The sequence below is a fragment of the Heterocephalus glaber genome, unplaced genomic scaffold (genome assembly GCF_053883595.1).
Source record: "Heterocephalus glaber isolate CG9 unplaced genomic scaffold, H.glaber_assembly_v1.0 deba00000122, whole genome shotgun sequence".
Taxonomy (NCBI): domain Eukaryota; kingdom Metazoa; phylum Chordata; class Mammalia; order Rodentia; family Bathyergidae; genus Heterocephalus; species Heterocephalus glaber.
In genome coordinates this window covers 62,903,474-62,931,158 of record NW_028258138.1, presented here as the reverse complement: position 1 = coordinate 62,931,158, position 27,685 = coordinate 62,903,474, and the positions used below count along the sequence as shown (strand labels likewise).

At 36.2% G+C, this 27,685-nt stretch overlaps 3 protein-coding genes across 13 annotated transcripts in view; 2 read left to right on the top strand and 1 right to left on the bottom strand.

The window, feature by feature from the left end:
* Gtpbp8 (GTP binding protein 8) lies at window positions 1-26,364 on the bottom strand. 5 transcript variants are annotated; one of them, XR_002397131.2, is made up of 7 exons: window positions 26,029-26,364; window positions 24,394-24,492; window positions 22,342-22,472; window positions 21,302-21,401; window positions 19,316-19,434; window positions 10,298-10,400; window positions 8,857-9,044 (listed from the first exon to the last, which is right to left on the bottom strand). XR_002397131.2 is itself a non-coding variant. In XM_013075351.3 (6 exons), exons 1-6 carry the CDS (start codon window positions 26,362-26,364, stop codon window positions 8,867-8,869), a joined length of 963 nt encoding a protein of 320 aa, XP_012930805.1. In that variant the 3' UTR covers window positions 1-8,866. The 5 variants fall into 5 exon arrangements, 3 of the variants coding, with proteins under 3 accessions (XP_012930805.1, XP_012930810.1, XP_004835778.1); XR_002397133.2 differs by lacking the exon at window positions 10,298-10,400 and adding an exon at window positions 15,684-15,743 and having other exon boundaries at window positions 8,930-9,044; XM_013075351.3 differs by lacking the exon at window positions 10,298-10,400 and having other exon boundaries at window positions 1-9,044.
* On the top strand, window positions 368-14,469 carry Rmp64 (ribonuclease MRP subunit p64). 6 transcript variants are annotated; one of them, XM_087215474.1, is made up of 10 exons: window positions 368-538; window positions 2,384-2,538; window positions 2,638-2,721; window positions 5,675-5,754; window positions 6,087-6,218; window positions 6,839-6,916; window positions 8,329-8,690; window positions 9,004-9,065; window positions 11,383-11,642; window positions 13,838-14,469. In XM_087215474.1, exons 1-10 carry the CDS (start codon window positions 433-435, stop codon window positions 14,304-14,306), a joined length of 1,788 nt encoding a protein of 595 aa, XP_087071600.1. In that variant the 5' UTR covers window positions 368-432; the 3' UTR covers window positions 14,307-14,469. The 6 variants fall into 6 exon arrangements, with proteins under 6 accessions (XP_087071600.1, XP_004835773.2, XP_087071613.1 ...); XM_087215477.1 differs by lacking the exon at window positions 368-538 and adding an exon at window positions 828-953; XM_004835716.3 differs by lacking the exon at window positions 2,638-2,721.
* LOC101724227 (cell surface glycoprotein CD200 receptor 1) overlaps window positions 26,304-27,685 on the top strand; it is a 62,724-nt gene continuing 61,342 nt past the window's right edge. For both annotated transcript variants that reach the window (XM_087215513.1, XM_087215505.1), the window contains exon 1: window positions 26,304-26,419. The gene's annotated coding sequence lies outside the window, so the exon portion shown is untranslated. The remainder of the gene's footprint in view (window positions 26,420-27,685) is intronic.

Sequence of the window (27,685 nt, the reverse complement as noted above, 5' to 3'; positions counted from 1 at the left end):
AATACCTTTTGTGTGTGGGGGTTAAAATATTTTTTTTTTTTTTGGTACCGGGGATCAAACTCGGGTCCTTCCGCTTGCGCAGCAGGCGGCGAAACCACTGAGCTAAATCCCCGGCCCGGGGGTTAAAATATTGATCCCTCGCCCCAGTCACAGAGATTGTAATGCAGTAATACCAGCTTCCTCGCCAAGAAACTCTCCGCCGGGGTTTGGTTACTGGGGGGGTGGACTACTGGGTCTTCCCAGGCCCCTGTATTTGTCCAGGACTCCGCACCTCGGGTCACCCCGCCCCTCCGGCTCCGCCCTCCAGGCCCCTCCCCCTTCCCCCGGCCCCGTCCCTCGGCGCCTCCGGACTCCGTCCAATCTCCCCTCCTCTTCAGCCTCTCCACTTGGTCTCACCCAGCTCCGCCTACACCAGGTCCCTTGCCGTGCAAGATGGCTGCTGCCGTGCGGCCAGTCCCGGAGCCGTGGAACCGCGTGAGGATTCCTAAAGCCGGGAGCCGCAGCACTGTGACAGTAAGGGACCCTGACGCTGCCCTGGGTGAGTGAGGGTCCGGGGAGGAGGAGGAGGAGGAGGAGGGCCGACGTTTCCCGGGGCGCTAGAGGGCCAGGAAGCACGTGGGGGGCGGGACTTCCTGAGCCCGGGGGACGCTGGGAAGGGGAGCTGGACGCTGTGGGGCTTTGGCTCCGCTGGTGGTCCACGGATTACGCGCTGTCAAGGCAGGACCCGGCTGGTGGACACAGGACCAGGGTTAAAGGGCTGCCTGGGACCCTGTGGTGGGTCACGCTCCGCGAGCTTACCCTTCTGTCCGTTTCCCTTCTGCCTCCAGGGAACTGGGGGCGACACCCAAGCACTTTGGACTTTAATCACAATCTTATTTGGAGTGCTCTGTGAGCGAAAGTGCTTTACCAACCTATGATGAGTGCTGTTTTGAGCAGTGGGGCATACATAATAGGTAGGAGCTTGGGGGACAGATATTTAACCTTTCTGTGCCTCAGTGCACTTTTGAATGGGAATAAAAACAGTACCTGCCTCTTAGGTCTGATCTAGGGAATAAAAGAATTGATATAGGAAAAGCGTTTGAAACACTGCCTGGTATGGTAAATAAGCACTCAGATGATAGCAGTTATTTATTTATTTATTTATTTATTTATTTTTGGTACCGGTGATCGAACTCAGTACCTTGCTCTTTCGAGGCAGGCGATGGAACCACTGAGCTAAATCCCCGGCCCCATAGCAGTTATTAATATTAAATATTTTAGCACATTTATGTTTATAAAGTACAGCCAGTCAAATCATCACATCTCCCTTCCCATCTATCTTAGGAAAATTACAGATCCATCAGAAATTCATTAACAGATTCCAATTAGGTATGGGAAATTAATCAGCTCCTCAACCTCATGGTAGTGAGTCCTGTTTTCGTATAGTACTTGAGACAGTTAACAAATTCTCCACCTTATGTAGAAAATCTGCCTTTGTGTTACTTCCACCCACCTAATGAGATGATCTGATGCTTGCCTTAGAGCCATTATCTATCTCTTAGCATTTCAGGTTAGGAAACACCTAGGCACCTATGTTTAGTCAGACATTCAGCAAATACTGTAACTTGCAGTGGCCATAATGGTTTCTCTTTTCGAATATAGTTGAGCTTTGTGACTGTGAGGGATTGGTTCTAGGAACTCCTCCCTGCTTAAGTCCCTTGTATAAAATGGTGTAGTTTTTGTACTACACAATCCACTTGTATACTTTAAATTATCTCTAGATTACTTACAATACAACGTAAATGCTATGTGAATAAAGTTATATTGTGTTGTTTAGTGACAAGAATAATATCTACAGCGTACAGATGTAGTTTTTTCCAAGTGTTTTCCATCTGAGGTTTGTTGAATCTACAGATGTGGAACCTATAGATATGGAGCACAGGCTGCATATTCTTGTCTGTATTAAAGTGGTATCCAAATACAATTCCTTTTACTTTGAAAGCTGTGAATGTATTCATTCTGTCTTGCTTACTTGGGTAGCAAAATGGGGGATGGAGATACACACACGGCATGTGCCCAGCTTCATGTGTACCCACATGACTACAGAGTAGTCACAGGAAAGATTACTTAAGTCATGGTAAAGTGTGATGCAAAGAAATAAAATATATTCTTGTTTAAGTGATGTTCTGTTTTGATTTCTATTAATGATTTCCTGGAGTTTATATCATCTGTCACCATTTCCCAGCTTCTCAACATACTTAGAATCCTTTGTTATGTTTATGGAGGCTGATTAATTTTTAAAACTTCTAAAGCAATAAGAAAAGATGGTTTTGTTCATTGTATTTTTTCATATACACTTAATGTAGAAATACACACTAAGTCTTGTTAAACGTCTATGTTTCAGAACTTTGTATTACAGCTGTAATTAAAGAATGCCATCTCGTCACACAGACTCTGAGGAGCCAGACCTTAGATGCAGAAACAGATGTTTTATGTTCAGTCCTTTACAGCAACCACAACAGAATGGGCCATCACAAACCCCATTTGGCCCTCAAACAGGTGAGGAGGAAGCCTGCTAGTTTGTGAAGATATAGCTTACGCTGCCACTTACTATTTTGTAATTTATGGAAATCTCAGTAAATTACTTGTGTTTTATAGATCTGTAGACCACTCTTCCATGTGGGCTCTCTCTCTTGCACAATCTTCCCTAAAACTGTTTCGAAAAATAGTTTTTGTTCAAAAGTAAGTTTTTTTTAATAATTCTTTCCTGTTCATTTTTAGTGGGTTAAGTAAAAAGCTTTTCTATATGTATATAATAGTGAATTTGCCCAGTTCGAAGATAAAGTGATTTGATCAAGACAAAATGTTGGACATTAAGAAACAATTCTTTGAACATAACTAAAATCCTGAAACTGCAAAAAGAACAAAATTATGGACTTTATTATGGAATAAATAATCAGTAGTATGCTGGAATAATTGTGCATCTAGCAAGTTGTAAAAAGTGATTTTGTGTAATTTTTAGAGTGTAGACAAAATTGGGCCCTCCACCTTGGAGACTACACTATAGAGGAGAACCTCTTAAACTGAGTTTCTTAGGTGCTCATTTGTTTATTTACTTTATTAATTATGCAAGTAATGTTTGGAAGTCTGGTGTGCTATCCATTATATGACAGAGCTACTTTGCAAGTAGTTTTTACCACTTTCTCTGTGCCAGGTACTGTGCTTGATGCTGTGTGTACAGGAGTGAAAAGACATACATACTAACCTTACAGATATAACTCATAACCTAAGGCAAAAAGTATGAAGAGTTCTTCAGTAAGGAAAGATCTGGGATCATAGTCTTTCTCTAATCTTTCTTCCCTAAAGTAGCTTTTATCTGAGTCTTCTTACACCCAAGCAAACTGGTTAACTCTTAAGTTGAACATATTTCCTCTCCTTGCTTCCGAATTATAAATAATACAATTCATACAAGTCATACCAGTCATACAATTCAGTATTCTGTTGTCTGTTTCTTCCTTTTTTTTTTATGTGTTTCTTCCTTTTACGTAGCTCATTTGGTAAGTCAATTGGTAAGTCAAAACTTCTCTCCATCTAATCTCTGCATCTGCCTTTTTCTTGTTTTAGAACTTGTCAACTTGGAGTGGTCTTATTATCTTGATTTATGTTTCTTCCTGTAGTATTTCCTACATTGTTGCATATTTTATACACCAAAACCAGGTTAATCATCTTTAAGCAACTTTAATTTTTAATACTTCTTCATTGTGTCCTGAATAAAGACCAGTCTCTTCAGCTTGGCTTATGAGACCTGCTATGGTCTGGCATCTTCAGCCTTCTTATCTCAGGCTTTGCTTTTGCCTTTGGTAGGTTGTATTTCAACTAACCTGAACTCTTTAATGAATCTACATGCTCATTGTGTTTGTTTCCTCTTGTGAGTCCTTGCTCTTCTGGTCCTGTGTGTTTAGAATGCCCAGCCTCTCTGTGCCTAACTGTGAGAAGCTTTCTCATCCTCTAAGCTCCATTTTAAGGCTTCCTGGTAGTGATAATCTTCTGTCCAAGGTGTAACATTGAGTGTATGTTATGGTAATCCTATTTCAAGTTGCATTTTTCTGATTGTTAATGAAGTTGACTTCATTTTTTTTTTTTTCCTGCTTGGTTATCTGGAACTCTTCTTTGTAATTCTCTTACAGCATTTGCTACAGTCTGTATTTTGGTACAGTGACTTCTTTTAGTGTTTTAGTTCCCCAGGATCCCTCAATATGTCTCATGCTCCTCTTGCTGCTGCACCTGCTGTTGTCACTACTACTACTACTTTATATCTGCTTAACATTTCACAGTTTACAAAAAACTTTTATATCCTTTTTTTATTTTGGTACCGGGGATTGAACTTGGGTCCTTGTGCATCCGCAGAAGGCAGCAAAACCACTGAGCTAAATCCCCAGGCCAAAACTTTTATATCCTTTAAAGCTAATTTTTTCAGTCTTCAAAGGCTAGACACTAGAATTAGCCTCTCTCTATCCATCCCCCAAGTGAAGGACAGAAAATATTCTTGATTCTTCTTGTGTGTGAAAACTGTTCTTATTTTTCTCCATGTCCTCTCATCCTTGCTAAAGTTCTTATTTTCTTTTTTCTTTTGAAGCATAGTTTACTTATTATGTTCCAAGAACCTTACTGTCTTTGTCAATCCCTTTTCTCAAAGAACGGCATCCAGATTTAAAACTCGAAAAAGTTAGGAGTTGACCCCAGACAATTTAAGGATTATTGCTGCCATTATTCCAAAAACTATGTTAAGACAAAAATCCACAACTGATTGGATTTTTAGTATTATATATATAGCTCTAGCAAGATAGTGTTGCCAGTATAGTACTTTCCAGGTCTTTACAACCTTCAGAATGGAGATGGAGTCCCAGGCGTGCCTTTTGTGTGATACTTCCTGGCAACTATAGAATTCTTACAGGATTTTGCATGGCTTTGCCTTTTTTTTTTAAAATAAAAAATAGTATTGAATCCCTACTGACACTGTTCTAAGAACTGTCCATTTGGAGTTTATAGTATAGTTTGGAGAGAAAGGCAGTTAGTGGTATGAATGACAGGTGGTGGTAAGTACTGTGGAGAAAAAGACTAGGGTATTGTAATCTTAAAGTATACCTATTTTTTTAGAATTAAATATTTTGCATATCATCTTATGTTTACTACTAGAACTTGGGAAATGTCCCATATACCAGTTTATTTCCCAGTATATCTTCCATGGAGTAGGTGTTCATACATTTTTTAGTGACTGAATCACTTTCTTCATCTCTGAAATAGTTCTTACAGACTGTTGAAATTTAGTTATCAGTAACTTACTCTTGTTTTCATAGTGCAGTATTATAAATCATGTTACCTCAGCAAAATTATAATCTTGAGAATTAACTTTATACTTATTTTGCTCCCTGTTACAGCATGTGGCACGTTTTGGCATATCATAATTCTGAAGCATTACCTGATCTTAGAAATTTGTTGGGCTGAATACATTCCATATTTGTAACCAGAATCAATTATTTTGGCATTTGTATTTCTTTACTCTTAAAATAATGAATCCTATGATATTTAGCATGTTTTCATACTTTGAAAGTCTGGTTTCTTTGCTTTCCAGGTTCTATCAGTGATCCTGCCTGTGTCCTGTACATATTAATTTGAGCTGCTCTTCCTCTTTCAGGTTGAGCAATGTTTAAAACGTTTGAAAAAGATGAATTTGGAGGGCTCGATTGAAGACCTGCTTGAGTTGTTTTCTTCCAAGTAGGTGGTTCACTGCTTTGTGATGTGATGGGCTGGGAACCTGATGTCCTGTTGTGATCTCCTTTGGATTTTTTTCTGCTTGATTTTGGGATATAACCAATTATACCTCAGCTGTACAAATTTTGTTTTAATAAGGGACACTTGGTTTTTGTGGTAGTGTATCTACTTCTGTTGGTGTGTGGGAGTGACTAGCGTGACATTGAAATTTGGGTTACAGTAGGTTATATTGAAATATTGGTGGGTTGTTAGCAAGCAAATCTTCACTCGAAAACTGCTGTAGAAATGCTTTGTATTTAAAAATGAATGAAATGTACTTTTCTGTTTTTGTCCAGTGAAAATCAGATTATTACTACCAAAGTGTGTGTTATCCCCAGCCAACCAGTGGTGGAGTTGGTGTTAATGAAGGTTTTGGGAGCCTGCAAGTTGTTACTGCGCTTGTTAGATTGCTGTTGCAAGGCATTTCTGTATCCTTGAACATAGTGAAATACTTTCTTGTGAGTGAGAACTGTTTGGATATATTTGGCAGTATTTCTGATTGTATAAAAGTGTTCTAATCTGGGAATTCTTAAAATTTAGTCTTGATCTCCTTTTCCCAGTAAATGCTGAATATGGCCATGGATATGGCTCCTGTTTCTTTCTAGCACATATCCTAAGAGTATTGACAGGTATAAATTCTTGATCTTTGAAACTAAATTTAATAATAAATCTATAGCAGGTTGTATATATTTTCAAGTCTACATTTTGGACTGAATATTTTTTTTTTAAAGCATCACTGGGATTTGAACCCAGGGTCTTCACACTGAGCCACATCCCTGGCCCTCTTTTAATTTTTTTTTTTTCTTTTGAGACAGTTCTTGCTAAGTTGCCTAGATAGAGCTCAAACTTGAGATCCTCCTGCCTCAGACTCCCAGAGTGCTGAAAATAAAGCATGTGCTACTGCATCCAGCTAGCAGAACATGTTTTAAGGCTTTAATTGCCTTCAAAAAGATTCTTTTTACTTCCAGTCTGTTTCTTCTCTCATAATTGTAATTTGCAAAATCCAATTAGTTTGGTTTTGTTTTCCCACCTTAAACTGATTCTCCAGTTTGACTGTGAAACACCTAGGATTACAAGAGTTCATTATTTTAAACCTTGTCATGGTTGGGCTGGTGAGCAGATTATGGTATGTATATACTTTTGATGTCCTTCATTTGTTCTTCATTTTTCTGCCTCAGCCTAGCTTTCTTATTAGCATTTCATATAGTTTCATGTCATATGTTGAAGGTGTGGGAGTTCCCTTTCTTCATCTTACCACTTTACTTGGGGTAGATTGGGAAAGTAAGTGCTGATGGTTATGACAAAGGAGTAGGCTTCCTATTTGAAGCCCATGAGATTGACCCAACACTAAATGGGTAAGCAAATTAATTCCTAAGATATAGGAACTGTAATAATAAAAAATTATTAGCAGTAATTATATTGTTATGGGCTGTTTAAATGATTCCTGGGCTGGCTATACTCGATTCTTTGTGCCACTTGATTTCTGCTTTTTAATGGCAATGAAAAATACAGTTTGACTTTCTATATGCATTCTAGACTTTTCTTCCACCTGAAACACCACCACTTTTTGAGGTGTATTATTGATATAAAGCACAGTAATAATACTTGTAAACTAAAGAGGCATACTGTTGCATTTCTCAATATATATTGTGAAAATGATGGCTAATTAGACTCATAATTGAATCATTAGCTCTAATTTGAATTTAACAAAACTGAAAAAAAGTAGGAAATATTTTGTCTTCTGTGATTGAAAACCTTGCTTTAATGGCTTAACCTGATTGTCTCACATCCTGTTTTTAATATTGTTTTTTATCCTGTTTATTCTTAGAAGTAATAACATTTCAATTACCAATCTTTTTTTTTATAATGTTTAACCTTTGTTATTCTTCTTTTTTTTTCGTACCAGGGATCGATCTCAGGTCCTTGAGCTTGCGCAGCAGGCAGCGAAACCACTGAGCTAAATCCCCAGCCCCTGTTATTCTTTTTTTGTAGTGAAAAGAGATTTAATTTTTGCTGAGTACAATAATGGTGTATGCTTCTCTTAAGGAATTCACAAATAACTAGATGTTGACCTGAAATCTCATCATCTAGATCAGTGGTGGTGAACCAGTGGCAAGTGTGTTGTTTTTCGTTTAAGACAAAGGATGTTAATGTCTGAGTTGTTTTTTCTAAACTGAAACCTCAGTATTTAGGTTTAATTGCAGTGTTGGCATTTTGCGATAAATAAGTGGATTTGGAGTTGTAGTTTGGGCACGCATCTCTAAAAGGTTTGCTATCACTGATCTAGATAAAACTACCCACAGCGTTTTCATTTGCATCCTTCGACACATCTCTAGTTAGTTGTTTGTTTTTGAGTAACTTTTATGCTTGGATTTTTCCGTTTGGATTGGATTAATCTGCGTAGTTAAAAATACTCAGTATTTTTATCTACAGCGGCAGAGCTTGATAGCCATATATTTTCAGTTTTGAATCTTGCAATTTATTATGTATTGTGCAAATTATTGCTAGGCAATTTATGAATCCCTTTTTTCTTTCTAGGGTTCTCTATAAAGATGTTTTAAGAAGGTTGATTTCTTTATATGAGCCATTATTTGGATTGCTTCAAGAGGTCTCTAGGATTCAACCCATGCCTTACTTCAAAGATTATACCTTTCCTTCTGATATTACCGAATTTCTAGGACAGCCCTATCTTGAAATCTTTAAGAAAAAAAAGCCTACAGCTTTTGCAGCTAAAGGAGTAACTAAGTTGCTAAATAAACTATTTTTAAAAAAAGAACAATCACCAGGATCCAGTGAAGATACTTTACTTCGAATTTCCCAAAAGGCTAAACAAATGAAGATCATTGTACAGAATAACGTGGATCTTGGACAGCCAGTAAAGAATAAGAGAGTCCTCAAAGGTAATTTGCTTTGATATAGCACATATTCTAATTAAATAAACCCTTTGAAAGCATGCATTGTATAGAAAGAAATTCAGTATCTCTTCTTAATGTTAACCTATACTGATTATCTTTAGAAGGGTATGGTTACCTGTGTTTTCTGAGCTTGAACACTTAAAGTTCTTTATCTTATGTCTTCATAGTTTTTTGCTTGCTTCATTTCCTTTATTTCTTTTGTGGTAACCCAGCAAAACAATTAACTCACTTAAAAATGTGTTTGTGATTTGAAAATAGTATACTTGAGATTTTGTATCTGTGATTTTCCTCTTCACAGAAAAGTCATCAGGACTTGATGTGAGAGCTTTCTGTGAACAGCTGAAACACAAAGATATTCAGGTTAGTCTCGCTAAATTTAATTCAGCTTATGATTTCTGCTAATTTGCAAAGGATGTTACTTATGAAGGAAAGGATCGAATCTTCCTTCTCTTTTTTATTCCCAGCTAAGCTTGGTGTCTTTAGTTCTCAGTGTCTTTTTCTTATTTCCCCTGCCCTCCCCTCTCTTCTTGTCCCCCTCCCCTTCTTTTCTTTTGTGTGATAGTGGGGATTAAACCCAGGGAGTGCCGAGCTATATCCCCAACATTGTTTATTTAGATAGTCTTGCTAGGTTGCCCAGGCTAGCCTTGAACTGTGATCTTTCTGTCTCAGCTTCTGGAGCAGCTGAGATTATAGGAGTGTGCCACAACTCCTGGATCGGTGTGTACTTTTGAATGAATAGAGTCAAAGGATTATTAAAAAATGCATCCAGTTAACTCAGTTACTAGAGTGCCTTCAGGAATGTTTTAGGAGTTTCTCTAAAGTTTTAAAGTGACCATAAATTTCATCATAAGTATGGATTGTACTGCAGTTAAGAGTTTGGAATTTGCAGTTAGACAGATAGTTTGAATCTGGCTCTGGTTTGTACAGCTGTGTGACCTGTAAGTACTTTGACCTTTACATCTCTCTATTTTGTAATAATAGCATATACCTTATAGGGTTGGGTTAGTTTTAGTGCATGTAAAGTGTTCAACTGAGTCTGGCGTATATGGTAAACATTTAATTGGTGTTAGATGTTATTAGCAACTGTCAGTATTTTTGTCATCATTGTCATTTGAATGAAGCTCCTATTTTCCTCTTATTGAGGCTCAAGCTTGAACATGAGTCTTCATATTAGTGTCTATAAATTGTTTGTTCTGAACTTAATGGATAAATAATAAATCAGTGTCACTCTTAGCACCCAGTGACTACTTGACTTTTGTCTTCCTTTGGGGATTAGTTCTTCCATTCTCCTTAAGAATTCTTAATCATTTCTAATAAGTATTTCTTTCTTGAACTTTTTACAGACTTCAGCCTGCATCTAACTCTGCCCAATTCATGAGTTCAGAGGGAGAGATAATAGTAATAGCGAATACTTTCTGTGCCTGACATTGCTGCTCTATATGGGTTAACTTATACAATCCTCAGAAAAGCCCTGTGACGTAGATGTTTTTATTACTGTTTTCATATTTCATGAGAAAATTGTGGCATAGAAAGGCTGATAAGTTTGTATAGGCCGCACAATACAAGCCTTGGTTTCAGTCTGTGTTCTTTACCATTACACCAGTCTCCAAAGTAGTTTTTTCACTTCTGTGTCTCAGAGAGAACCATGGTGGTTTGTGACCCTTGAAAGTGGTTTTGAACATGGTTGGTCAGCATCTGTAATTCAAGAGTAATCACTGCAGTATTTTTAGCAATTGGCACCAGTATGCTCAGTTTGCTTTTAGGGGAAACTTCTCTTATTGGTCACCAAACAAAATATTGATGGGCCACTATAAATTTCTACTGGGTGTGAGAAATTTGGAAAGAAGATAAATTTTGAATGGAGAATAGAAGCAGACTTGGTAGGTGGCATATTTTCATTAAGGAATAGTAAAAGTAAAATCTAAATTTGATACAGAAAAAGATGACTGAATAAAGGTGCCTTGTTAGAAATGGTTTAAGTAGAATTGAAAGTGCTGCTCAGTTAACCATTTTTTTTTTTTTTTTTTTTTTGGTACCAGGGATCGAACTCGGGTCCTTGCGCTTGCAAAGCAAGCGACGGAACCACTAAGCTAAATCCCTGGCCCTCAGTTAAACATTTTTAACATGTTTGGTAAATGTTCATTAACTGATTGATAGGCTTACCCTGCCGAGCACTTTGCAGGGCCCTACGTACCCCGACTCCTTGGGTGTATTTAGTAACATTTATGACCCATTATTGAGGATTACTCAGGATAGAATACATTAAAAATAAGTGTGACAGTCCAGTGATATAGAGGTGAAGGGCTCACCAATCATTTTTTTTTTTCACTATTAGGCTTTGAGAAGTATTTAATCATGTGGAATTTTATTCTTGTGTGTGTGTTGGGTATGTATGCCAATGTTTGTATTGAGTTTCCTGTGTCCATTTAATTCTGTAGTAGATGGGCCTTGTCTTAGTGTGGGGCACAGGAGTGAGGGGAAACCAAGTTGTATTAGGAGCAGTGGATAAAAAGTTAAGACAAAAGGAAAGCACAATAAGTAAAAATGTCTTCCTTCACTAAGTGAAAAATCTTCCTTTTAAAAATTCTATTTTAAAATTCTGATTGAGTCAGATTTCCTTCTTATATTTGTTGAGTTAGTAGCAGTCAATATATTTTCATATGTTTTCACATTTCAGGAGACCAGCTTTGAATCTAAATGTTCTCAATCCAAACTAAAGACAACCAAACACTCTTCTCAGAAAGTGATAGGAACTCTCCATGCCAAAAGTTTTGTGCAAAGATTCCAACAGGCCAAGACTTTCATACAACTTTCTGAAGAAATCCAAATGGCAATTGTATGGTGCAGGACCAAAAAACTCAAGGCTCAGGTCACCTTTCTGGGTAACAAACTTCTTAAAAGTAACCGTCTTAAACATGTAGAAGCTCAAGGTTATAGGTAAGTATATTTTAAAAATTATATATATTCAGGTTTCTTTAAAAAGATGTCTAGCAGGCCTTCAGGGACTAAATCTGGGATCTACTCAAAGTGTAATTTCATATGTTGTTTTTATTATGGGGTCAAAGATAATCCTTGAGAGGAAGAAAGTAAATTTAGGTGAATTGGACTTTCTCATTTATACTCTTTTATCATTGCCATTTGTTCATTCAGAAAGCATTAAGAATGTCTGTGGTGTGCTAAGCCTGGGGATACAACTACAGGAGACAGACTAGGTCCTTGGGAAGCTCATGCTCTAGTGGGAGAGGTGGTTCTTCTGCACCATGTCATTGTGGGTGCAGGCCTACTGTGCTACCAGGATCAACGTTGGGTTTGATGTTTGTAAGAGCTGAACTTTTGATGTACTGACATCTCCCTTTTCCTGTGATTCTTAAATTAAGAGGATTAATTAGGGTTGTGAACCAATACTGCATGAAGCATTCCATGAAGTTAAGATACTTCAGGGCTTTATATTTTTATTGAAAAAGTAATAGATGCCAATGGTAATTTCAGGTGGAAACATAAAGATCCTTCTTCCCCCTTTACAGAGGTAGTCATTTGCTTGACTTTTTCATGTGTTCATCAAACAATAGTCCATACATGTACCATAATCTCTTATTGGTAGTTATTTAACTTTTTTTTTTTGGTACCGGGGATCGAACTTGGGACCTTGTGCTTGCGAGGCAGGTGGTGGAACCACTGAGCTAAATCCCCGGCCCTCTAAAATTTAATTTTTAAAAACTATGAAAAATATATTTTTGTTTCAGAAAAATATCTAGCACACAACAAAGGTTTTGTTACAGGTTTTACCTAAGAGCTGTGGGAAAAGCTGTGGAATATTCCTAAGGAATGAATTGCTAGAGGGGTTTGTGATCCCCTGGAGGCCTATAAAACAGATCTAAAAGGGATCTGTCCTAAGGTTAGAAATTTAGGTATTTGTTCAAAGGTACATGAGGCAGAGATGCTAATGATTAAAAGTCTGTGAAGGGGTAAAAACTTGTGTTTATTGGTTAAACCATTAGTCTGTATCTCCTAAAATATAGTGCTCTTTCATTAATACATTTTTTTTCTTTTTTTTTTTTGGTACCGGGGATCAAACTCGGGACCTTGTGCTTTCAAGGCAGGCGGTGGAACCACTCCCGGCCCTCATTAATATTTTTTTGTAGTACACTCTACAATGTATTTAATGTCCTCATTAACCTTGTGAGGCAGGCAGTATTCCTGTTTTATAGATGAGAAAATGCCGGATTTTTCTCTAGGTGTTTGAACCGGAGATCTGAAACTCAAGTCATCTGTTTACTGTTTTCATTCATTCTCTTTCCATTTCAACTCAGATGTGCACACCTACCTTTTCCCCACTTAAAGGTCACTACTTACAGTAAGACAAGAAAATGGTTTGGAAACAGAGATTATGTATTGCTTCATTATAATGGGCCACCTCATATTTTTATTTTTGTTTTAAAAAAGGGGAGGGAGGTGAGATAGGGAGCACAGACCTACATTAATCTTTTAAAATTGCACTCACAGTATGAGGCAGTTTCAGCAAGTCACCAGGGAACTATGTGCCAGTATACTGTTTAGGAAAAAAAATACCTAGGACAATCAGCCTTTTGAGTTTTGAATTTCCCACACTTGAAGATGATGTATGAATCATACTGTGTAGCTAAAAGCTGGCAGTTTGTCTGTGTCCCTGTCTTCTGTTTTATAAACTCCCTCTTCACTCATATTTTTTTCTTTGTTCATTCCTGTCACAAGAAGTTGCTTATCAAGATATGAATTATTACATACTGGCAGTTTTAAAAATTTTTGATGTTTCTCCATTTCTACTTCTGTTACATTATGAACAGATGATCAGGTATGAGGGAAAACTGGTATTAAAGAACGGGGGTATCTTACTTTAGAAGTTGCTTAACTTTGAGGGAAAAATGCAGACATTTCTACCTTCAACCTGAGTCAGGGCGAAATTATGCTCTGAGTACAGAGATGTAGTTTGAAACTATTTCTTTATTTTTTATTATGATCCTTGAATTATACACAGGCTCAGGACCTGTAAGTAAATTGTGTATTTTCTGTTGGGTGTTGGTTAAAAAAAAATCAGATACAGTGATGGAGAATTTTTTGGCATTTTAACAAGCTCTGGTTTTTCTATCCTTTAGTTTGCCAAAGAAACTAGAATGCATAAAAACATCTATTTGCAACTGCCTTCTTCATGGTTCAGGTATCAAAACATCAAAGCATCATCTGAGACGAAGAAGATCACAAAATAAATTTTTACTAAGAAAAAGGAAACCACAGAGAAAGTTGCAGTCAACTCTTTTAAAGGAAATTCAGCAGTTTCCTCAAGAACCTCTCAAGAGGGCTATGGCTACCAGTACTAAGTGGAGACTCTCACACTGCACAGTTCAGAGAACCGATCACTGCCCTAACAGTAAGCAGCTGTTGAGTAGCAGACTTATAAATCCTGCCACACAAGCTAAGGACAATCAGATTCATGGAAATCTTATAGGAAGCAGTGAAAGTCAAACTGATTCATGGACAGAGATGCAAATACACAAACAAAATACGCCAGGACCTGTTAAAGAGACAGATGACATTGATGACATTTTTGCTTTAATGGGAGTGTAGATGTTCATTTACTTTTAAGCAGTTAACAAGCTGGTCCATTGTTGTGCTGTTTTAAGTGGAGCTGCTGAGATCTTGAAATACTACTGCTTAGGCTCAGAGAGGAGCTGCTTCCATGTAACATCCCACAAGAGTTCATTTCAGTTTAATAAAGATTTGAAGTTTTTGTTTGGGGTTTTTTTGGCAGTACTGGGGATTGAACTCAGGACCTTGCGCTTGTTAGGCAGGCACAACGCCACTGAGCTACATCCCTGGCCCTTAAAATAGTTTTGTATCATTTAATCACCAAGTATTTATTTGGCTTTGGCTATGTATCAGGTGTTAAGATATAGTCTGTCACAGTGTCTTTAGAAATAGATGTAATTCCTTAACTGGGACTGGTAGGTCCCTGAAAAATGGAATAATTTTATAATTTATCAGGGAATTAAGACCTGAATAATTAAGTTTGTCAAAAGCCTCTGTGCCTTAAACAGGGAGTGAGGTGGGGGAGTAGCAAGGAGACATCCCATAGGGTGCCTTTGGCTTCACTGGCACCATCACAGTAGGTCCACTTCAGAATACCAATGTTTGTAGTTTCTGTTGGGCGCTATCATCAAAATGACTCAAATTTTGCTACTAATTACATTACCAGACTGGTTACAACCACTTTCTCTTAATTTTGTTCACCTTATGTTATAGGAGGGTATATTTAACATGTTTCCAAATAATGATGTGAAGTTTGAAGTATATTTTCAGTGTTCAAACTTAACTAGAATTATGTAACTAAGTTTCTATTAGTTGTCTTAAATTTTGTTACATACGGACTTACAGGAAACAGTACTCTAATATATAATGCATTCTTTTCTTTGGCAATCTTTATTCACCCTTTGCCCTTTCTGCCTGCTTTTTGTATTTTCCCACCTATCTATCCCAGTGGTTCTTGAACTGGTAGAGAATCACTTGGTCAGTTGTTGATTCCTAGTCTCTTCCCAGAGATTGGTAAATATGGACTAGGGGATGGAAATGAAATCTGCATGTTTAACGAGGGAGTCCAGATGATTTTGATGAAAGTGGCTCAAGAACCTTCGAAGAGTACTAAATCAGAATTAATGTAAAAAGTGGGTTAGCTTCTCTCCTGAAGCCTTGTTAAACATCCTGTTTCAACAGTTCTTATCTCCAGATCTAAAATCTGAAACTTTTTGAGCATAGACATAATGCTCAAAAAGTTACAGATTTTAGAACATTTCAGATTTCAGAGTTTGAGATTTGGGATGCTCATCCAGTAAATCATATCCTGATATTTATTCCAAAATTTGAAACACTTCTGGTCCCAAGCATCTTAGATAAAGGATGAAAATAGTATTAGGTGCTCAGATTATTTAAAACAGCAGTGTATATGACCTGTTTTTAAAATCTTGGTCTTCCTACTTCTGATCTTCCTGCTCCAAATCTTGTGTTCACCTGAAGGTGAATGATTCCAGTGTGAAATGAATGGTATTTCCAACAAACAACCAATATGTTGATTTACAGACTAAAGTTTATCAAAAATAATTCTTTTAATATTCAAGGACTCAAAAAAGATTAATTACAGGCATACATATGAGCTTTTATTCTTCAACTTACCTATCTCAACAGAAAAACAGCTGTTTTGTCTATTTTAATATCTTAAAAAAATACATGATAGACATTTTCAAGATAAAAGGCCAATAAATAACATGGCAAACCTTTCTCTACATAGTAGTAATAGGTTTTGTTTTGTTTCTATGTGTTGTCAGTTTATTAAGACAGGAAAACCAGCTAGTATCTGTTACAATGAACAGCACAATTCAGTTACTTATACTCTCCCCGCACCCAGGCACAAATTCATCTTGCTTTGGGAAGATGCAGGTCTTAAAGCTGAAGTGATCCTTGTGCAAATTTTAGAAGCACAACATTTAAAATAATAGTGAAACTCTTCCAGGTGTTTGGCTCCAGTTGGTACAAAGAACTTTGAAACTTCATCTAAAGTGGGAACCATTAAGATTTCCTGTTACATTTACTATAAAGCATTTCAACAGATGGATTCCAGAATAGGTCACAGTACTGTGCAAAAAGAAAAACAATTTTTTTTTCTTATCTTAGAGGTAGTAGCAGATTTGAATTCATCTACATTAAAGTTATTTGCAAACACTTACAATTCCATGTATGAAGCAGAGTGTCTTACTTTGTTCTACCTTTCCTCCTTTCCCCAACCTCTTGTAATATTTAAAAATCTGATGATTCATAATATCTGATTTTCTTCATAATTCTAAAAATTTACCTTATCTTTTACCTTCTTTCTCCCAGATTAGGTCTTGATGTTGTCAGTTGTGACAAAAATTCAATTTTGATAATTAGCACTTTTTTCAGATTAAAAAAGTCACTGTTGTGACTTTTATTTATCCATGTGTATATTCTTATGTCTGCCTGCCTGCCCACCCACCCACCTATCTATGCACTCTTCCATCCATCCATCCATTTGGAGTTCGACCACCTGGTCTCTCAGGCATGAATTATAGCTTTCAGGTAAAATATCTTCTGTTGTATTGCTAATTCTCTTCTTAATAAAGTACAGCATTTTAGACTTTTTCTGGCCAAAGCCAAAATAAAAACCAAATAAAGAACAGCCAATAATGATTCTTACAACTGAAGTCATAAAATTTAAAGGAGATACAAATTGAATGGTTCACACACTAACTGGCACTGTGAATCTGTGCAACATTTTTTCTCAAGTTTCTCTGTCCTCGCCTACTTGGAATTCTACTACATTGAAAAAAAAATTATACTGTGCTATTTCTTACATACCATTTATAAAATAGACTCATTCCAGCATCAATCCTTCAGGGCCCTTCATCATTTGTACTTTCCTAACTTGCTAGACATGAAGTTCAGACATGAAGATCAAAGATCGACACAACTTCTGCCTAAAGACTTGAAAAATAAACTTCACTTGTCTCCTTCCATAAGCAGCATACAGAAGAGGAGACAAAACTTACAGTAACCATTTGTGAATAAGTCAAGCTCCTTTTAGGAGAGATGACCTAGAATAGTGATGGTGAACCTTTTAGAACTTTCAAGAACAAATAGCCCACTGTGACATGCATGCCGTAGGTTCATCACCACTGGCCTAGGGTTTGGTCATGCAAGTAACAGCAAGAAATATATCTCACTATTTTCTGCATGGAGTTTTAAGAGCTAACAGTGTATTTCTATATTGACTTTGTTATAATGAACGCTGAAGCTCTTGAATGGAAGTATGTTTCCCATCTGTAGTTCTTAGATTTTTTTTAATGCTATGTGGCCTGCAGTGCCTTGGTCACCACTAGTGAATATGGTGACAGCAGTGACTCCAGGGTCACCTAGCACAGAAAGCTGGCATATCCAAAGAAGGAAATGTCCCTAAAAAGCACCAGCCAATTGATAACCTGGGTCACAGGTCTTACCCTACCATTTACTGACAGTGACCAGTGGAAAGGAAGGAAATTGTTTTAACATTTTGTGCCTGTGTGTGCATTACCAGTCACAATACATTTTCCTTGATCCTTCTGATCACATTTTTACCAGTGAGAAAATAGACTCAGGGAAAATAAAATAAGTTACTTTAAATTGGTAGCCAGGAAATAGAGAAGCTAGCTATGAAAACCATGGCTGTCTAACCTACTGCTCTTTCCATTTCAGCAAATACCTCTCTGCAACTCAGTTTCTCCAACCTGTAATCTTACCTGTGAACATGTTTATCATGAAGATCAATTAAGTGTTTTGAATGATCTAGTGCAATACTGTGAGACCACTGCTTTATCATTCCCTGGTTATGAACACCTATTTCTACTGACATAGCCCAAGAAAAGACTTTCTTCCCCAGCCATATACCATTAATTCAAACTCAGCAGACGGTCAATTAAACTTAATTTTTGCAACAAATCCTGCTGGTTAGCCATACCCTGCTACCATATGTTTGTGTTACCTTTTTATAGCTGAACTCTTACACTTCCTCTTCATTAAACAGTTTAAAGAAATAGCTTTTATATGACTATTAAAAACTACTGAAGAATAACTTTTATATGGATAGTGCTCAGGGCCCTAAGAATGAGAATTTTAGTTCCATCTCTAGAAATTTCTACTGTATATGTGGGACAAAGAAAAACAAGAAGGATAGATACTCAAATTTAAGTCAAAGGAGAAGAGTGTTTTGTAGGAATAAAGAGGGATTTTGATACTCAGAATTACAATTTAAGTTTGATAGAGATTGCTAGGACCTAAAATAACTGTTTAGGGGACAGTTATATATACAAGAAAGTGTTTTTTTTTTTTTTCCTGCTCATGGCAACTAGCATAGTCCTTTCCACACAGAAGTCTGAGTGAGGAAATCAGAGAGGAGTAGGGCTGTACCTGTTCTTACTGTACTCAAGATACACAATGAAAGTACACACCTATGCTTTGTTATAAAAACCTGATCATAATATCTCAAAGATTACCAACTCAGGAAAAACCCATTCTGTCTGCTACCACTATTTAATCTGAACATAAACATTTTTTCTTCCTGTAAGGTTCTTTAAAAAGAAATTAAAAAAAAATCTCATATGCTGAATGAACTTTATACCATACAGATAAGTTGTTTTTCTTTGAAATTAAAAAGTGATGACAGCATCTTTATTGTAGCTTTTTTTTTTTTTTTGGTACTGGGGATCGAACTCGGGTCCTTGTGCTTGCGCAGCAGGCAGCATAACCACTGAGCTAAATCCCCAGCCTATTGTAGCTATTTTTAAAAGTTTTCATTTCTGCATTGGTCTAGGATTGAGCTAGCCTGAGACAGAATGAAGTACTTACAGAGAAGAGTAAGACTAGAAAGGAAAGAACAGAAGGAAGAAAAAAATCAGAAGTACTAATGGATTATATCAACAAATCATGGCTACTGCATAGTTGTCCAAATTTTGAGTGATACCTCAATTTAGAAACATTGATTTAATATTAAAGGTTTTTAGTACATAAAGTCATTTTAACAATTCAAGTCTTACCTTACAGGAAACAACTGAGGAAAACATCCTTGTGTTTTTGTGTTAACAAATTTTTGGATCTGAAGTATTTGTTTTAAAAGATGTCCTTTGGAAGATTTATCAATTTTTGTTAATACCATCTATAAGAAAACAGAATTTTAAGTATTAGAATTAAAACACATTTTAATCTCTCTGAATCTAGTTCTTCATCTATAAAAACACTCCAGAACGAAGCTACTCTGAATAGTAAATGACTTCCTGTGTATAATAAAGTGTACACTATGTATTTACTCTTTAACAGTGCTTTAAGTACACAAGGGTATAACGTCTTAAGATGAATGAGAAGAGCCCTCCAGCCATATTTGTAACTGCCATCAACTGTTTCATATGATTACAATATATCCTGTGCTCTAAGATAAAGAAACATTGTTAGGTTGATCCATATAAGACTAATAACATAAACATTTTGATGGTTCAGCCTTATAAAATTTAAAAGGAAAAATTAGAAACTGGGTGTTTTGTAGGTTATATCTCTTATAGTTAATATTTCAGTAAATCTATTATTTTACTTGTCCAAATACAAATACATACTGGAGGAAGGTCAAGGCATGGGTAATTACAAAATTAAAAGTAAAATCTCAATCCATCAGGCTTCCCTGGCTATAAAATTAAATTTCCTAATGAATCACTTATACTTTTAGTCATAAGAAATGCTAATGGCAAGAATGGAAAGCAGAAAGTATGTGGTTTCTAACAACCTGTGAATCACCTCACATGGGAGTCTTTCCTCAATGGCAAATGTGCTGATAAATATATGGATTATTTTTTTTTGTGGTGTTGAAGTTTGAACTCAGAGCCCTTGTACATACTAGACAAGCATTCTACCTACCAATGAACTATATCCCCAGCCCAAAGTTTAATGTTATCTGTTTTATAGGAGCATGAGTGTGTGTGTGTGTGGTGCTGAAGACTCAATCCATGATATGTTGATATTTAAAAGGAGATATAATTCCTCTATCCTAATTCATGAAAAAAGTAATTATTTTCCCTTAAGTTAAAACAGGAAAATTTATGATTTCAAATTGGTACTTATGCTACACCAGGAACACTAGTATTTAATAAAAGCAGTTTGACAATATTTAGGTACTTTTGCTATGTAGATTATCAATCCTTTGATGGCTTATAAGTTATTCCTAATGTTTCAAAGGTCTTTTTTGCAAACCCTCAGAATTTTGTTAACTTCAAAGATACAACAAAAGTGGCTCACGAGTAGCATGGTTTGATAACACTAAACTCTACTCATATTTTAGTGGTTTTCTTACACTTTTTGCAAACTAAAGTCATTGAGTTTTCTTCTTCGTATTTTTTTTTTTGGTACTGGGGATTGAACTCGGGACCTTGCGCTTTTGAGGCAGGCGGCAGAACCACTGAGCTAAATCTCCCGCCCGAGTTTTCTTCTTTAAAAAGAGTGCTATTTTTTCTGGAAGTATTACAAAGCAAAATTAAATGTGGATACCAACCTACTAATATGTACTAATATGTTTTTTATTCTCAGTCACATGACAAAAGAACACTGGTAAGATATTTCCAGAAGAAATTCTCTCTTTATAAATATAAAAATCCTACTCATGTTTCTTAGAGCTTGTTATGTTCTTGGAATAATCTTTAAATTCCAATTAGGTAGAAAATTTTTAAAGTTTTATTTATATTATGATAAATACTATCTGCTAAGCTGCTATTAGGAGTTATTAACATGTTTTGGACAAATGTTTATATTTCCATTAAAAAACGGAAATGAAAAGTACTTAGGAACACTAAACAGCTTAAGAAACTTTGGTTATAATTTTGAAAACTTAAGACTCAGACAAGAATAAAAATGACACAGAACTTAAAGATACTTTCTCTTCTGAAGAAGGAAATCTTGCTCATTCATTAAAGTGTGCACATATTCTTAAGTACAAAGAACTAGTATTCTAACTACAGCCAATAGTCAAAAGAAACACTTACCACATATGGTAATGCAAATTCTTCACACATTTCTACAGCAATTTTGTCATTTTCTGTAATTCCAACAACACTATCCACTAGTAAAAATGTTCTCTTCAAACTACAGAATGTAGAAAAGAAGATTAATGGAAATGTAAGATATAATCATTCTTCCCACCCACATTTACTATATTAAGAAATCTTCCTTTGAATAACTGTCAATTCAAACTTTAAAAATTTAGGTAAAAGGAATTCTCAATCCACCAGTAAATTCATCCTACAGTCCAGTGAGTCTCAATGCTGTTTATTTTCATAAGCAAATTTGTTAAATATTTTAATTTATTTCAGTAAGCATGTATTTAACTGCTGTGGACTTTGTATAAAGATGAGTGAACCCCTTTCTCTAAGACCTTAAAATCCAATTTATCGTAATTATCATAGAAATGTTTAACTTTTTAAATATTACTTTAGGACTAGCATAACAGAAACTTGACACATTTTGCATTTTCTTTTGCAGATATTTCATCTCAGTTTTATGTAAAGCTACAAGAGCAAGACACTTATATAAACACTTTTAACATTTTTCCCTATATTGTACAATTCTTGAAGTAGAACCTTCCTTATGTCACTTGACTACATAGGGAGATAAAAACATAAAGACATTTTCAGAGGCTGTGATGACTGAGGTATTTCAAGAATTATCACAATTTGCTGAAGTTTATTTAAATCTAGTATCCCATTAATCAACAATTTTCATTTTCAAAATTATCCAGCTAAGACTGTGCTTTAAAAAATTAACAAACTAACCCTGCTGAAGTATTCTTTATCTTTTCAGTGTAGGAAAACCCTTGATGTTAAAATCAGGCTCACAGGTGGAAACCAAAAAACAATACATCATACCTTGGTCCTAAATACTGTACTGCAGAATATTATAAGAATAAAATAAAACTAAAATAAATCATTTGGTAAAATTGAAGTGTTCACCACATGTAGAATACTCAATTGATAAAAACACGCTTTGGTGTTAAACATGTAACTCTTATAAGAAAATTTTTCCTTACTTCCTTCGTTCTTTTAGATAGGCCTCTACCATGTCAACAAAATCTTCAGGTGCTCTATAGCCATAACCTGGCATATCCACCAATATGAAATATTTTCCAACTTTGAAAAAATTCATTTTCTTTGTGTGTCCCTGATAAATAAAAAAATAGAAGCAGACTTACAACACATCCTTTCTATATTTCATGACTTGAAATGTTTTCTATTCAATCAACAAATATTCATTAAAAGACTCAGTATATAATCAGTATAGTATATATTAAATATATATATGTAGTATATATTAAAAGTCAGTATATAATATTTTGATCATGACACAGGAAAAGAAGATAGAAGGAAAGGGCTGGAGATAAGCTTAGATCATACTACTTTTCCCCTCCAATTCATCTTTCTTAAAATAGAATGACTTAACTCTAGTTTCTGTATTAGAAATATATGGGCAAAATATTTTGGATTCTACACTATTTCATGCTCCATGAAAAAGTCACCCTTTCCTAAAATGCATGATTATCACTAGTTAATATTCTCTGGTGAATTATTTATCTCTACTTCAAAGAGAAATGAATTATGGCACTGATAAGTTAAAATGCTTACCATTAGTCATAGAGGTTTCTATAATACCTAGATTCAAAGCCTGATAGCTACTTATACCTAGATTATTGCTTCCATAAAATCAGGATGTTTTGTATGGTTTATGTGGATTTTAATGCTCTTATTAAACAATTTTTAAAAAGCATCTACAATACTTTAGTTGTAAAATATCTGTATAACTAAAATGGACATAAATGAAAAGGTGGTTTACCACATTTTTGTGGCCATGGGACATTTATTATAATCAGAACAAGAATTTAAAAAGTCAGTTGTCTGAATCTTAGAATAAATATTGTCAAAGAAAAGATTTTTATAAAATCTTATAAATAAGCTAAGTTCTTAGCTTATTTATCCATCTATTAGAAAATGATTTTAGAATTAGAGATCAGAAATGATTTTAAACTTACAGATTAGGAATGTAAAGAATAAACTTCAACCATCTCTTCTTACATAGGAAGAGGATTCACCCTGCCTAGAAGTGATAGTTTAGCTGGTTCCCTAGGTGAGTCAGGGGAGGAATGAGGCTGGAAGGGTTAGGCAATGCAAAGAATGATTAGGGATAAAGCCAGAGAATCAACTACATGAAGAAGTAGGGAGGAAGAAACTAGAGAAGAGACATGGAAGGGTTCCAACTCAATGAAAGGGGTGGGGGATAGTGAGTGATAAGGTTTTGCTATGTATAGATACTAAGGTAAGGGCTAGTGGGGGTGAGTTTTGAGGAAAGGTTATCTTAGTACACGGTAGAATCTACACCATTGAGAAGAGAAGGAAATAGAAGGAACTGGAAGATGACAAAAAGCTAGTGCACCAATGTAAGGCTGGGTAACAAGCACATGATCTGGCCTGGGTAAACAAAATATGCTTGACAGTTTTATGTGTAAGAATGCCTGTGTGTATATAAGTTGGTATGATTTAAAGATTATAAGAAAACTAAAGTAAAAAACTTTAAAGCTGTTTCCCTTAAAAATCAATGTACAACTAGATGATCGCTCTTATAGAAGGAAATACAGAATGACAATAAAACAATTTATTTGGTAACTCTGGAAGATTTGGACAAAGGAAGCTTTTCTCAAGATACAGCGGACCCTCAAGTTAGGAACAACTTGGGTTAATTAGGTTAATGGAAGATTCATCTGTCTCTTGTTATCTATAGTGTGTACCCAGGTAAACATCCAGATCTCAGCTGTATTGACTTAGTTACAATCAGCCCTTGGGAATGGACTGAGTTTGTAAGACATGGATCCACTGTACTGGCAAGACTACTAAAATAAATCCAGCCATACTTCCTCCCCGCCTCCCCGAGAAATACACATGCATTAATGAAGTATCTTTATTACCTGTTTAAAAGAAATCTCTAGGTACTTAGCAATTATAATTTCCTGTACTTTCCAGTATTTATTACTCATATTAGTCATTTGAAGAGATAGTCCAGACATCTGGACTGTTAAAAAAATTCAACATACCGGTTTTTTGGAGACTCTGACTTCAACCTCTGGGGCTAGTGAAAATAAAGCCTTTATTAATGAGGATTTTCCAACATTGCTTCTGCCTATAAAACACACCTTATACAAGAAAAAAAGAAGAGAACTGAGCAACAAGAGCTCCAAATACTTATTTAATATTGTATTTGCATTATTATGTCACCCAGCTACATAAAGAGTGGTCTATGGCTAGTCAAATCTCAAATCCTAACACATGGCTAATATTTAATGATTTCAAAGTGGCAAGTATAGCATTACTTTCTAATTTTTTAAAACAACATCCCTATTTTTTATGTATTTTTAACAACATCTCTATGAGGTAGGTAATATTACTGCCATTTTATGGATGTGAAAAAACACTGGTCCAAAAATTATACAGCTAGAGAGCAGACATACTGGGATTTGAAATTTACATTTATACATTTATCCTGGACGTTTATATCCATAGCCTTTATGTAACTTTAATTACACTATGCTATTAAAAAATATCTGTAAATGTTCCACATTTATAAAGGTTTTTCAAGTAAAAATATAAATGTTACTTCAATACAACTGGCTCAAAAATACAAACACGTGTTTGGAAGCACATTTTCTCAAGAACTCCCACAGTACTTTGTACTAACAGTGCAATTTAAGAGGTGGTTTTGCCCTTGATCTTCTTTTTCCAATTAAGCATTTCTCATCTGTATTGTGAAATGCAATAAAATATTCTCAGTAATAACCATCAGTACACAAGACTCTGCTTTTTAACAAAGCTGTGTACTAAAAGGGTAGCAACTTCAACCAGTTGTTCTAATGTGATCAGAACAGCCCACTGGGGGGCATTTTGGAAATCTGTAAGGGTATTTTTGGTTATCAATACATTTGCGGGACAGTTTTTTGAAACCCGGCTCAGTCCCTCAAAATAAATCGATCTGAGTCTTGCTCAGATTCCAAATGGTCTACCTACATTAGATCCGTTAATATATAAATAAAACTGAATTAAAAAAATAAGTTTTACTTCACAAAGAGTCCATTATATCACTTCAAAAAATTGCAGGGCAAAGCTCTTGGAGGTGCCTTTAGCAGAACTGGAACAAAATACTGCATTATGAAATTGAAGAACATGCCTAAAATGCATCCATGGAATTTCACTGATAAAAGCTGTTTAAATCTTCCACATTTTTGCCATCAATAAGTAATTATTATTTCTGCACATGACAGGAAATTTGGATTGGGTGAAAATTACAAATTGAGAAGTATCATCTCATTCATGAAATTGTTATGTTTTCTATTCACTGTCTAAATTCTAATTTGACTCAGCATGTTTTCCCGAATTCAAATAGAAAAAAGGACAGAATTAACTTTTTGAATGGTTAGTGTCTGAAAGCTTTCCACATTATAATAATTAAAACCACATATATGCTTATTTTTAAAATAAATTTTATATTATATATGCTTATTTAAAATAATATATGCGTGCACACCAAGCTAGAAACTATCTCTTGCTAGGTAACAAGAAATACATACGTGACAGCAAAACCCCCGCACGAGCCTTCACCGTCTGCTGGCAGGCGAGAATCTGTCAGCGCGCTAACACTTTGCTAGTGATGAACCGTGGGCAGCCGAAGCTCTCACCTCTGGCCGGGGGAACTCCGGGGCGTGGCTGAGACGGACCGCAGAGCTGAGGTACTCGATGCGGTTCGCGGCGGTGGCAGCGAAGAAGTTCTCCGATCTCGCAATGTCCTCTAAGCTAGGGTCGAAGATCCTTAGGTGGAGGTCGGGTCTCGAGTCGGGGACGAGGTACTGTTCCAGTTCCTGCAGTGGGTACACTAGCTTCGTTAGCTGCCTCTTCGGCAGCCGTAGCACCTCTGCAAAGCTGGGGGAGGTGCTGTAAGTTCGACTCGGGCGCCCAAGCCCCGCTGACATCTCAAAGAGCCTTCCCATTGCCAACCTCACGCCAAGCATCGCCATACTTCTTTCCCAGAAGCCCCTCAAAGCTATTTCTTTGCCGGAGTCTGGGAGACACGTGAGTGAACACGTTGCCGCGGCGCCTGCTGGGAATTGTAGTTTCCGCCCCCCCCAGCTCTTTGTTTTTATCCGGTGGGAGGCAGTTAGTGACCCGCAAAGGAAAATCAGCTCAGTTCGGTCAACACTCTAGCCTTAGGCGTTTAACAGTTTTTAGAGGAGAAATTCATATCTGGCTATGTGGCTCTTGGTTCTCAAGGGAAGAAGTAATAGTGTGAAGCTCTGGTGGATTCCAAGCCTGTTTTATCTTCTTCACAGTTCTGGTTTGTGTTATGGATAATTGCCGTTTTCATACGTTTAGATCACTAAGAAAAATACTTTGCAAAAAAGAACTGGTGAAAAATGTGGTTGGAATACCACCTCATGGTGACTGTATGTTAGCTCTTTTCTACAATTGCAGGAGATGTCATTAAACTTTAGAAATTTCTTACAAAATAAGAGCAAAGCATTTCGGCACAGGTGTTACAGAATTGTTTCATGGAAATTCCATCATAACGCCATCTTATTTCAGAGATTCTTAAAGCAATTCAAATTGGTCAGTGGTGGAAAGGGATTACAGGTATTATTTGATGAAATGAGTGAGTGAAAGATATTTCTGTGTAAAAACCAAATGCCTTGTAAAACATCAGCAGAAAACAATGGAGTGGTAACATAGCTCTTAAACTATTTCCCAGGTTGTTCAGGAATTGAACAGGACGATTCTTGAATAAACATGATACAAGAATTAATGAAAAACAACCACTTTGGGAGTAGCCAGTACAGCAGCTGGATCTGCTGTTAGCCAGCTAATTTTTAATTGATTCTTGCATTAGGCTTTGAAGCTTCCCTCCATTTTCTAGTCTCACTCCTCCCCAAGAATAAAACACTTTGTTGTATATACATCCACAAACCAGAGCTAAATATATCTTTGTGTATCTGATACACTATCAAACGTGTCACTTTTTTTCCAAACATGGCAACTCTGGGTTTGGAAATAAACCAAAGTATGAAGGGCTTTGAGCAATTCTTAGAGACACTTTGGAGGTGTTCAGTGATTAATAGACGTCTCATTTTGTAATCGTTCATAGGTCTGACTCCTAAATCATTTTGGATTTCATTTGACAGGACAAATAATTTTGAAATCATTTGACAGGACAGTCTTTGCAAACTAGGGCAGTCTTTGCATTCTAAATTGTGTTGTCATGTAAAGATTAGAAACTCAAACAGATAATCCACTGGAAAAAATATGACTAGGAAAAACCACTTGACTAGTATTTTTTCCCTTCTT

Bases quoted from the DNA above. Each gene is read 5' to 3' on its own strand.
- Rmp64 (XM_087215474.1), top strand. From the start codon at position 433: ATGGCTGCTGCCGTGCGGCCAGTCCCGGAGCCGTGGAACCGCGTGAGG. The intron at 2,539-2,637 runs GTGAGGAGGAAG...TGTGTTTTATAG, and splicing joins CCCATTTGGCCCTCAAACAG to ATCTGTAGACCACTCTTCCA. The intron at 5,755-6,086 runs GTAGGTGGTTCA...GTTTTTGTCCAG, and splicing joins CTTGAGTTGTTTTCTTCCAA to TGAAAATCAGATTATTACTA.
- Gtpbp8 (XM_013075351.3), bottom strand. From the start codon at position 26,364: ATGGCGATGCTTGGCGTGAGGTTGGCAATGGGAAGGCTCTTTGAGATG. The intron at 21,402-22,341 runs GTAAGGAAAAAT...TACATTCTGTAG, and splicing joins TATCTAAAAGAACGAAGGAA to TTTGAAGAGAACATTTTTAC. The intron at 19,435-21,301 runs GTAAGTGTTTCT...GTTTTCTTATAG, and splicing joins AATTTGCATTACCATATGTG to ATGGTATTAACAAAAATTGA.